Source organism: Saccopteryx bilineata, chromosome 1, assembly GCF_036850765.1.
Source record: "Saccopteryx bilineata isolate mSacBil1 chromosome 1, mSacBil1_pri_phased_curated, whole genome shotgun sequence".
Lineage (NCBI taxonomy): Eukaryota > Metazoa > Chordata > Mammalia > Chiroptera > Emballonuridae > Saccopteryx > Saccopteryx bilineata.
The window spans coordinates 23,988,594-24,001,195 of NC_089490.1; the positions used below are offsets into that span (position 1 = coordinate 23,988,594).

Consider the following 12,602-nt stretch of genomic DNA (forward strand, 5'->3'; position numbering starts at 1 on the left):
GATCATGTTCCTAAGTAGTGCACTGGTTCTCAGAATTGAACAAATTGGGAATGAAATCAGCTCTTGGTGACTTTATGTGAAAAATACACACTAATCAAAGAGAACAGTGGACTAACTGCTATCGGCCTTTTTAACATCATTCTAGCAAAATATAAAATATTGCCAATTTTGTAATATTTTAGAGAAACTTTGATAATAGGTAGTGTATAAGAACCAAAATACAAAAAAAAAAAAAAAAAAAGAAGATAACATTTTTGTAGGAATAATTCTCTGTAGTAATTAGAATACTCCCCTGTGTCCCTCACCCCGTTCTTAGAGAACATTAAATTTGTGAGCCCTGGCCCAGAGCTGTTGGTTAGACTCGGCCCGAAGCTCAGAGGCTGCCGGTTTGACCCCTGGTCAGGGCACATTCAGGAACGATCAGTGTTCCTCTCTCTTTCTCTTTCTATCTCACCCCCCCCCTTCTTCTTCTCTGGCTAAAATCAATAAATAAAAAAGTTTTTTGTTTTTTTTTTAAGAAATTTGTTGTGTAACACCCATGTCAATCATTTTCTTGTTTTTACGTATTTCTCAAATTGAGGTTTTTCTCTTGCTGTTTTAGAAACTGGGTCTGGAGAAGAGAGAGATATACTTGTGGATCCATAGATGTGGCCGTTCAGTCAGAGACTGCTCTGCAGCAAGTGGCCTGCGTCCGGACCACAGAGCACTGAGCACAGTGACAGCATGATCACAGGGCAGTGTCCGTTTCTGAAAACTTGGATATGTGTTGTAAACAAAAAAAAGCTCTCAGTTGATTGTACAGTGTATGTACTGTCGTATTGTTGAATGTTTATGGATTGGGGATCTTTATTTTGCTAAACAATTTGCTAACATATTAAGTTACATTTTTTAAAAAAATATTTTTGTTTCTTTTAAATATACTGTTTAATTTTTATATAGGTTTATGACAGGCATAGTATATGACCCACTTAGGACAATGGTTTTGTAACTCCTTTAGGATTTTTGTTTTATTGTTTTATTTCCGAAGTTTTGTCTTGTCTGTCTAGTTAACATTTGACTAAGAGCCTGTTTAAATTTGGAAGTATTCTTATATGACACAATATTTGAATAAAGTTTACCCTTAAAGGTGTAGCAGTCTCATTTAATTAAAAAGAAAACAGTCCCTGGCCAGTTAGCTCAGTCAGTTAGATCATCGTCCTAAAACACCAAGGTTGTGGGATTGATCCCTGATCAGGGCACATAGGGGAAGCAACCAATGACTGTTGCAACTAAGTTGCAACTAAGCACAACTAAGTCAGAAAACAAATAAGTGCTTCTCTCCCCTCACCCTCAAATCAATAAAAAGAAAGAAAAAAAATAGGCCTGACCGGGGGTGGCACAGGGGATAGTGTTGCCCTGGGATGCTGAGGTCCCAGGTTTGAAACCTCGAGGTTGCCAGCTTGAGCACGGTCCCATCTGGCTTGAGCATGGGATCATCAACATGATCCCATGGGTGCTGGCTTGAATCGAAAGCTCTCATAGTTGGACCCAAGGTCGCTGACTTGAACAAGGGGTCACTGGCTCACCTGGAGTCCCCTGGTCAAGGCACGTATGAGAAAGCAATCAATAAACAACTGAAGTGTTGCAACTTCGAGTTGATGTGTCTAATCTCTCTCCCTTCCTGTCTCTCTCATTAATAATAATAATAATAATAATAATAAATAGAATTCTGGAATATCTGTAGTAATGGAACCACAATTCTACAATAGGAAGAAACAGCAATATTAAATGTTAGCTCCATGTTTAGTCATTCAGCTGGTACTTTAAATGCATTTTCTTATTTAATCCTCAACTCTAAGATGCATCTTAATATTATCCAGATTCTATAGGTGACAAAATTGAAACTTTTTAGAGAGGTTAAGTAACTTGGCCAAGGTCAAAGAGCTAGAGATTTGATCAGACTGGACCTATCTAACATCAAAGTCCATGTTTTTAAAACATTGTTTTCCAATAGTTGGTGGTATGCAAAGTACAGCTCCTAGGCTAGGGACACAGATCTCATCTTAGTTATGTATTACTTACTATACATGTGACTTAGGCAGCTTACACACTAGAATGCCCTGGAGGCTTGATCTTCCTCATCTGTAAAATGTGGATAACAAAACCTTTCTTGCAGTGTTTTTGAGATTAGAAATAATCATGGTAAGTGCCTGAAAAGGAGTAGGCATTCAATAAACATTTCCTTCCTTTCCTTGAACAATGCTCAGAATGTGCACTAGGCTAGGTGCTTCTTCTTTCAACCACAGCTCATGGGATCCTGTCAGCATTACCTTCTTTCTGCAGAGGAGGTGCCGCCAAGACAAGGTGCTGAAGAGGTGCTATTGAACGGGGCACCCGCACGTGCAGGGACTATCCATTTCTAAAATGAGGTTCGGTACGTGAGAGCGGGGAAGAGGAGATGTATGTGTAGGAAAAGTGATCAGACCAGTGAGAACTGCGAACCTTAAACACTGGGTGCGATGCGATTTCAACAAGCAGAAAGGAGATGGTTTTGCATTAAACATAGCTGAGGTAGATACGCATATTGCTTGTTCCTGAGATAATAATTAGACGAGTTTGACTCCACATGTAGAAAACACAGTTAAGAATTACTGGGAGAAAAAGAGAAGGTACTTTAGGGCCAGATTATGGAAAGCCTTCCATTTCATGTTGCGGAGTTTAACTCTTTAAAAGTTTTTAATCTGAATGGCTATAGGATAGGAGAAAGTAAATTTCTCAACATGAGTGATTTTTGCATGTTAAACATTAAAATAGGCCTGAAGGGCCATTGCAAAACATTCAGTTACTTTATTAACTGGGCAGAAGAGACAGAAATGGAGCAGTTATAGTGCACTGAGCTTGCTTACCAAGTGCTGATTACCCTGTTCACACAGGCTTAATTCAACTTCATTACAGAGAAGAGCAACAAGGCCACACTTAGACCACAGTATACTTATCTAATCACTGGCATCAGTTTTCTGCCATTGTCCTTGACTCTTGGATATATAAGTGCATAACTTTTTAAGGTATCTTTTCTCCCCCTCCATTTACTGTGATATTGTACTTGCAGTACAACCTACAGAATTAAAAACATTCAGTAAATAAAACTAAATGGAAAATAAAGCAGTTAAAAGTAATTCTGAATGTTTCCTTGTTGTCCAAGCCTCTGGGTGAAGAGCTAATTTAAAGTGTTCCATAGCTGGAACTTCTGCCCTGTCTTATGCACCTTTCTTTAATAAGTAGAATCCACCAGAAATAAACCATTTAAGTAAATGCACACAAATTACCCACTTTCTCTCATCTGCTTTAATCTGCTGTCCTTGCCCTGTCTTCAATTGTCTTTCCCTTGTAAACACCCCATTTAGTCATCACATTCAAGTCATATAGTATCGGCCCTGGCCGGTTGGCTCAGTGGTAGAGTGTCAGCCTGGCGTGTGGATGTCTGGGTTCAATTCCTGGTCAGGGCACATGGGAGAAGCGCCCATCTGCTGCTCCACCCCTCTCCTCTCACTTCTCTCTCCCCCATCCTTACAGCCATGGCTCAATTGGAGTGAGTTGGCACCGGGCACTGAGGGTGGCTCCACGGCTTCCTCCTCAGATGCTAAGAAGAGGTCGATTGCTGAGCAATGGAGCAAGAACCCAGATGGGCAGAATATCTCCCCCTAGTGGGATTTCTGGGTAGATACCGGTCAGGAGCATGTGGGAGTCTGTTTCTGCCTCCCCTCTTTTCGCTGAACAAATTCTATAGTGTTGCTAAACCAGTGGTAAAGCCATGAATTTATTCTCTGCTTAGTGTGGTTTTTTTTTTTACATGACCAAAGAGCAAAAGGAAATGCTGCCAAAATCAACCTAACTACCATGTGGCCAAAACCCAATTCTGTTGCTCATGACAGAGAAATGAGGCAAGAAAATCTATTATATTTAAGGGAGTTTTATGTCCTAGCATGTTTTCATTAGTGTTGTGCCTGTTTTAATATCCTTGTTCATGAAAGTAAAGTAATGTAAAAAAAACAGTTATTAACCGGATACTAAAAAAGGGCCATTTTAGTAAAAGGTAAAATTATGGCTGGTATGATGTTTACATCCTGCAGTTTTTCTTTACATTTAAAAGAAAAAAAATTTTTAATCCAAGCTTCAGTCACTATGACGGTATAGCTTACAGTTTAAAATAAGACTTCATTGAGAAAATGCATTAAAACATACCATACACACACTTTCAGACACTTCTTTAAAATAAGACTTAAAAAATCACTTTTAATCTAATTCTGTTTCTCTATTCCTGTAGAGTTGTGTAGAGTCACATGTTAGGGGGTTGTGTCAATATTAGTCCCTGGGATAAGATGATCGTCTTCTCCTTCAACCAAATAATCCCACTTATCAAAATCCTTCTGAAGTCCTGTAAAATAGAAACGTGAATAAACATTCAACTTTCGAGAGCATCTAACAGTGGAGTGCCACTAGGTGGCACCATAGCATCATGAAATGAATTCCATCAGCTGTGTGATGATCAGGGAGGACAGGGTGCCCTGTGCCCAGGTGCCCTGTGGCTACTGCAGCGGCTGCCTCTGAGTGAGAAGGGACTGAGGCACACGCGCAGCATCCTTGGAGTGGACGTCCACCCCAGTCTTCTTCAGAAGACCGTTAGCTTTAACAAGTAGACCTACTGCCTAATATCTAGTATACAAAACTAAATTTCTCCCATTTTTGTTTCAAACTGACTTTCTGCTATGTTAAATTGTAAACCACTGGAAACAGTTCACATGAGGTTAGTGCAGTATTAAGACAGACAGTTTCATCCTAAGAATCAAACGGTTTATGTCTTGAAAAATTATTAGTCTCTTACCTAAATGCTTTTGTAAGAATGCTAATGAAGCTTTGTTGGTAAGACCAATAACCACAATTGAATCTATATCTCCTTTTAAGGTGAGCATGTACCGAGATATTTTATTAGTTGTAAAAGTGAAGTCAGCAAAATTCAGATGGACTGAACCCCTGAAAGATAAATGAGACATTGTTTGTTAAGATTATATTTGTAGTTAGGGTGCAGAAATGACACTGGCCTGGATTGACTTATTTACTGAAAACTGAGGTCACAAAACTTACTGATTTCATCTCTTTAGATAAGAATTTGAGGGTCACAGACTGTTCATTTAGGGATCTTAGAGTATATATTTATCTTTCCTTCTAGATAGACAATTCAAAGATTATTGTTTTGCATGGCATCTTGTCTTTAGAAGAAACGAGTCCAGCTTTGTAGGGGACTAGAATACTCCCAACTGGAGCAGATGGAATGTGTTATACGTTGAAACAGAGCCAGAAGCCTGCTCCCTTATCAACAGCATTTAACATGATAGTTATTTGATGTTAGTTGTTGGTCAAAGAAGTTTGTAAATATGATGTATATGTTTGCTCGCTTATAGTTTGCATTGGGTGTGGGGGACAGGCTGTAAGCAGGCAGGGTCCTTATAGCCTAAGACTTAGTTTTAAGACTAAGCTTTTCCCCACACCCTTGATTGTTGCATAATAAGGGGTGGTGCGCTCTTATCTTATGCCTCAGATAAGTAACTTTGTATTAGAAACTTTCTTGTTTGTATATTGGATTAAAGGTTTTGATTTCTACACTATAAAATGGGGCAGACTGGGAGCTTGCTCTCTCTCAGTTCCTGAGATTAGCATTAGAGAGGAGAACAGAGAAAGGCCACATGGAGGAGAGGAGAAGCAGCCAAGATAGCGGAGTGCTGAGGGAGAAGCTAGTTAATGCAGAGTTTGTGCAGAGAGAAAAAGGTGGGGAACAGAGGTGAATGAGGCTGGTGAGGTAGAACCTTTGATTCTAGGAAACTCAGATAAGTCAGTGGCTTTGGGAGCCCTGAATGGAAAGGGAAGTGTTTTCCCACTGTGTGTATTTCTTGCCTGCCGAGTACAAGCTAGGATTAAAGGTAATGGCCCACCAGTTCTTGGCTCCATTGTTTCATTAACATCTGTCCGAATCAAATGCGAACCTGCATGGGCCAGGCGGCTCTGATGGTGGCTGTGGCTACTGGCTTTACATTAATCAAAAACAATTTGGGTTTTGTAGATTAAGTAGATGAGAAAAACACTTTTTCTTGGATTATTTAAACTGTAAGCACCTTAGGAAAACCACTCTGCCTCAATTTAAATTCAGCAATAGCTGACCAACAAGTAGAATGACCTTTTTTCTATTTCTTATTCAATTTTTCTTTCATTTTCTATTTCTTCAAGGACATTCTGACATTTTATTGTCTTGCAAATTTTCTTCTTTGTTCCCTGACACTGCATCCATCCTGTTTCCCTATACTTTGTTTTTTACTGGATCTTCACCTAAAAGTCAAAACTTCTTTTATTATTTATTTATTTGTTTATTTATTGAGAGAGAAAGAAACAGGAAGGGAGAGAGTGAGAATCATCAACTCCTAGTTGTGGCACTGTACTTGTCCTTGATTGCTTCTTATACCTGCCTTGACTGAGGGGCTCCAGCTGAGCCACTGACCCTTTGTTTCAGCCAGCGACCCTGCATTCAAGCTAGTGAGCCCATGCTCAAGCTGGCAACCACGGGGTTTCAAACCTGGGACCCTAGCGACCTAGGTCGATGATTTATCCACTGTGCCATCTTCAGTCAGGCTAAATGTTAGCATTTATCAAGGTTCTAGCCTCAGACCAATTCTTTCCTCACTGTGTGTTCTCAACTACTCCAAAGGTTTCATGCATAACATACAAAGTCCACACATTTCCAATTTGCGGCCAGACATCTCTACCTAGATTTCCTAGTCTCAAGCTAAGCAATATCAAGGTCAAGATACATCATTATCAGCCTCACTTGGTGCAATTTTTTTTTTTTTTAACTTGGCTGCTGATTATAAGCAAAGCACCATCCTCTCAGTCACCTCTCCTCAAAACAGCCCCTTGGCCCCAGTGTACTCTTCCTCTCATTCCAATCAGAACCTGAGAGTCAGACTCACAAAGAAGGTAGATAAGGGTCAGGAGAGAGCCGAGAGCAGCCGCCTGGATGCTACTAACAGTAGAGGAACGGCCCAGGGGAAGGAGAGGGTGGGGGAGAAGGGAGCAGTCTGAATGGCAGGGGAAGCAGGAAAGAGTATGGCTGGGGTAGCCAGAGGAAGAGAAATAAAGGCCGTCACCAGTATCAAATGGCTGCACAGAGAGAAAGCATGACACTGCAAATTAGGCTGCCGGGCCTTCCACAGCCTCCAGAGGGCCAGCTTCAGCACACGGTGGGCGTTCAGGAAGCCAGACCACTGGGTTCAAGGGTCACTGGGAGTAAGGACATGAAATATTAAATACAAGCTATTCTTTCCAGGCTCCTAGCAGAGAAGAGAAGATAAAGGGAGAGAGACTAGTAAGGATGTAGGGTGGAGGAACGGTTAGGTGTTCTGTGGTATTTTTCTTTTAGAGTTAGACTTGCACATATCAATAGAAATAAGCTAGAAAATAAAATAAAATAAAATAAAATCAATAAGCTAAATTGAAATCTTCGCCTTATCTAGATCTTTCCTCACCCTCTCTCTATTGTCTCAATCCTTCAAAACCTAATTCAACTCTCATCTCTTTCAAGTAGTCTTTTCTGACCACCTCAGTTAGAAAAAAAAAAACAACCCTCAAATGATCTGCAGGTGTTTACTGCACATACTGTATGTCAGTCAAATAAGTTTGTAAATATGATATATATGTTTGCTTGCTTATAGTTTGCATTGGGTGTGGGGAACAGGCTGTAGGCAGGCAGGGTCATTATAGCCTAAGGCTTAGTTTTAAGACTAAGCCTTTCCCACCCTAAGTGTCTTTGTATCAGAGACTTCCTTGCTTGCATATTGGATTAAAGGTTTTGATTTCTACAATATAAAATGGGGCAGACCAGGAGCTTGCTCTCTCTCGGTTCCTGAGATTAGTATTAAATAGAAGAGCAGAGAAAGGTCACATGGAGGAGAGGAGAAGCAGCCAAGATGGTGGAGTGCTGAGAGAGAAGCCAGTTTGTGCAGAGAGAAGGAGATGGGGAAGAGAGGTGAATGAGACTGGTGAGGTAGAAACCTTTGATTCTAGGGAACTCAGATAAGTCAGTGGCTTTGGGAGCCCTGAATGGAAAGGGAAGTGTTTTCCCACTTGTGTATTTCTTACCCGCTGGGTGCAAGCTAGGATTAAAGCTAATGGCCAACCAATTCTTGGCTCCTTTGTTTCATTACCGTCTGTCTGAATCAAATGCGAACCTGCATGGGCCAGGTGGCTACTGGCTTTACACTGTATATTTCTTTCCTGAGTCTCTTTAAAGGTATGAGCACTGTCTTTGCTTTGTACCATCCCGTTGTGAGTTCAAAACCATATTGGGATTTTTTTTCACGTCCACTTATAATCATATTGCCAACAATCCACATGACCCCACTGTAGTTTTGGGAAGTTAATTAATTCATATTCTTTCTGAATAGGTAATCATGTTGCCCATATCAACAGATAACCTGACTTTTTTCTAAAGAGTTCTTACTCCTAGCCTGATGATGGAAAACTTCTCCCTACCCCAGCACCCGAAATGTGTGAGTCTGCTCTCATGTTTCCATGAAAGTGGCATGGATCCTCGTGCAAGTTTTAAGTATTGTCTAGTGCAAATGTAAGTTACCTGTATAGGAGCTACAGATAGTAACACTACTCAAACATTTGCATTTTTTTTTCTGAAGCTGGAAACGGGGAGAGACAGTCAGACAGACTCCCGCATGCGCCCGACCGAGATCCACCCGGCACGCCCACCAGGGGAGCTGCTCTGCCCACCAGGGGGCGATGCTCTGCCCCTCCAGGGCGTCGCTCTGCTGCAACCAGAGCCACTCTAGCGCCTGGGGCAGAGGCCAAGGAGCCATCCCCAGCGCCCGGGCCATCTTTGCTCCAATGGAGCCTTGGCTGCGGGAGGGGAAGAGAAAGACAGGGAGGAAGGAGGGGGGGTAGAGAAGCAAATGGGCGCTTCTCCTATGTGCCCTGGCCGGGAATCGAACCCGGGTCCCCCGCACGCCAGGCCGACGCTCTACCGCTGAGCCAACCGGCCAGGGCCTCAAACATTTGCATTTTAAAAAGAGTAAGCTTTAAAGCACTTGGAACCTGAGATTCTCTAATATTTTCGCTTATCGAACGTCTAAACAACAACTTTAGTGATACTTAAATGGCTGATCTCTGTTGCTGTTTACCCAAGTTTCAAATTTCTGTTTTAAATGATGACAGTTACTGTTACCTGATTGTAATCATTTTTCTTTCTTTCCCAGGTAGGTAGTATTTTTTCATTTTTATGATATTCTCAGGAAATTGGAAGTGTTCAGAGTTGATAAAAAAGAGGGGCTGAGAAAAGTTGGAATAGACGTCATCATCCAGTGGCAGCATCCACGGGTCCAGGGCAATGCCGCATCTGCAGGTGTTTGGTGACAATAAAAAACAGCTGGTTATGCTCTAACCAGCATACAGGACTTCTGGGCATTAGGATTAATAGACACATACCCCGCTGGTTTGTTATGGGTTATGTGACTGGTCTAATATTCATATCAGAAGGGTATATGATTAGCTTTATAAGGTAGCAGATGTGGAATTATACAATTCTTTTCTTTAGCTTTATAAGGTAGCAGATGTGGAATTATAAAATTCTTTTCTTTTGGAGGCATTTACAAACTGTGACTTTTAGAACAGTACGTAATCTTTTAATTTTTTATTCCTTTAAATATTATTTTCAAAAATAAATATTTGAAAAGTAATAATTTCTTAAAAATTGTGGATGTCTGAAGCAATTCAGTTCATGCAGTATTACTCCTATGTTTCCAGAGCAACTGGATACTCCACAGTCTATTTATTATTCCCTTTTCTAGAGTAACAGTTGGACTCATTGCTTTATATTTAGAGGTGCTTTATCTGAAAAAGTGGGCACTGGAGAGATATACATGGGGCACATCATCCAAAACTAAAACTAACCTTCTTTTTAAAAGTCAGTTGATTCTATGTTTGTTGGCCTTTTGGGGACCATTTTATGTGCCTAATGGACTAAAGAAGAGAATCTCCTTACAATCAAACAGATTTTAAGAAATGTGAGATGAAGTTTTACAAATGGTCCTCTTCTTTCTGTATGGTGGGCTCTACAAGAACTCATCCATCTGTGATGAGGTGATTCAAGAAAAAAAATATTTCTACAAGTTAACAGACTGACTCCCACCCAAGTAACTATGTAATTTCAGACCATGCTGCAAATGAAAGATTAAAAAAAATAATTAAAAACACCTAGCCTATGAGCACCTAAATATATAAAGCAGACTTTGATGCATATAAATGGCGAGATCAACAGCAATACTATAATAGTAGGGGATTTTAATACCCCACTAACATCACTAGATACATATTCAAGAAAGAAAAATAACAAAGAAACAGCAGACTTAAAGGACACACTAGATCAACTGGATTTAATAGACATCTTCATAACCTTCCACCCTAAAGCAGCAGAATATACATTCTTTTCAAGTGCTCATGGTACATTCTCTAGGATAGACCACATGTTAGGGCACAAAAATTTAAGAAGATCAAAATCATATCAAGCATTTTTTCTGATCACAATGGCATGAAACTAGAAATCAACCACAACAGAAAAACTGAAAAATACTCAAACACTTGGAAACTAAATTGCATGTTATTAAATAACGAATGGGTTAACAATGAGATCAAGTAAGAAATAAAAGAATTCCTAGAAACAAATGATAATGAGCATACAACAACTCAAAATTTATGGGACACAGCAAAAGCAGTCCTGAGAGAGAAGTTCATAGCATTACAGGCATTCCTTAAGAAGCTTGAAAAAGCTCCAATAAACAATTTAACCCTGCATCTAAAAGAATTAGAAAAAGAACAGCAAGTAAAGCCCAGAGGTAGTAGAAAGAAAGAAATAATAAAGATCAGAGTGGAAATAAATGACATAGAGGCTAAAGAAACAATACAGAGGATCAATGAAACCAGCAGCTGGTTCTTTGAACAGGTAAACAAGATCAATGAATCTTTAACTAGACTCACCAAGAAAAAAAGAGAGAGGACTCAAATAAATAAAATTAGAAATGAGAGGAGAGAAATAACAACTGGCACAACAGAAATACAAAGGATTGTATGAAAATACTATGAGAGACTATATGCCAAAAATTAGACTACCTAGATGAAATGGACAAATCCTTGAAACATAATCTGTTAAAAATCAATCTGGAAGACTCAGAAAACCTAAACTGACCGATTACAACAAATGAGATTGAAACAGTTATCAAAAACAACAACAACAACAACAAAAAAAACCCCAACAAACAAAAGCCCGGGACCCGATGGCTTCACAAGTGAATTCTACCAAATATTCAAAGAAGAACTAACTCCTATCCTTCTCAAGCTATTTCAAAAAATTCAAGAGGAAGGAAGACTTCCAAGCTCCTTTTATGAGGCGAGCATAATTCTGATTCCAAAACCAGGCTAAAACAACACAAAGAAAGAAAATTATAGGCCAATATTCGTAATGAATTTAGATGCTAAATCCTCAACAAAGTATTAGCAAACCAGATCCAGCAATATACGAAAAAAATCATACACTATAATCAAGTGGGATTATTCTGGGGAAGAAATGCTAATACAATATTTGCAAATCAATCAATGTGATTCATCACATAAACAAAAGTAAGGAGAAAAACCACATGATAATTTCAATAGATGTAGAAAAAGCATTTGATAAAATTCAGCACCCATTCATGATCAAAACTTTCAGCAAAGTAAGAATACAGGGAACATACCTCAACATGATAAAAGCCATCTATGACAAACCCACAGCCAACATCATACTCAATGGGCAAAAATTAAAAGCAATCCCCTTAAGATCAGGAACAAGGCAGGGGTGCCCCCTTTTACCATTCTTATTCAACATAGTTCTGGAAGTCTTAGCCACAGCAATCAGACAAGAAGAAGAAATAAAAGGCATCCAAATTAGAAAAGAAGTAAAACTATCATTATTTGCAGATGATATAATATTGCATATAGAAAAACCTAAAGTCTCAGTCAAAAAACTACTGTATCTGATAAATGAATTCAGCAAGGTGGCAGAATATAAAATTAATACTCAGAAATTAGAGGCATTTTTATACATTAACAATGAACTGTCAGAAAGAGAAATTAAGGAAACAATCCTCTTCACTAGTACAAAAAAAAAGTAAAGTACCTAGCAGTGAATTTAACCAAGGAGATTAAAGACTTGTACTCGGAAAATTATAAAACATTGATAAAAGAAATCAAGAAAGATACAAACAAGTGGAAGCATATACCGTGCTCATGGTTAAGAAGAATAAACATCATTAAATTGTCTATATTACCCAAAGCAATTTATAAATTCAATGCAATACCAATTAAAATTCTAATGACATACTTCAAAGATATAGAACACATGTTCCAAAAATTTATATGGAACCAGAAAAGAACACAAATAGCCTCAGCAATCTTGAAAAGGAAGAATAAAGAGGGAGGTATCACACTTTCTGATATCAAGTTAAGTTATATTACAAGTCCATTGTACACAAAACAGCTTG

At 39.2% G+C, this 12,602-nt stretch overlaps 2 protein-coding genes across 6 annotated transcripts in view; both read right to left on the reverse strand.

The window, feature by feature from the left end:
• Positions 1 to 2,751: 2,751 nt before the first annotated feature.
• The window catches only part of LOC136318919 (platelet-activating factor acetylhydrolase-like), a 102,529-nt gene continuing 92,678 nt past the window's right edge, over positions 2,752 to 12,602 (reverse strand). Inside the window, exon 13 of the transcript XR_010728140.1 lies at positions 2,752 to 3,735. The gene's annotated coding sequence lies outside the window, so the exon portion shown is untranslated. The remainder of the gene's footprint in view (positions 3,736 to 12,602) is intronic.
• LOC136318937 (platelet-activating factor acetylhydrolase-like) overlaps positions 4,253 to 12,602 on the reverse strand; it is a 33,152-nt gene continuing 24,802 nt past the window's right edge. For all 5 annotated transcript variants that reach the window (XM_066252104.1, XM_066252095.1, XM_066252087.1 and 2 more), the window contains exons 10-12: positions 9,257 to 9,427; positions 4,862 to 5,010; positions 4,253 to 4,414 (exon numbers count right to left, since the gene is read on the reverse strand). In XM_066252104.1, the coding sequence (XP_066108201.1) occupies positions 4,323 to 4,414; positions 4,862 to 5,010; positions 9,257 to 9,427 (412 nt within the window). In that variant the 3' untranslated portion in view covers positions 4,253 to 4,322. The remainder of the gene's footprint in view (positions 4,415 to 4,861; positions 5,011 to 9,256; positions 9,428 to 12,602) is intronic.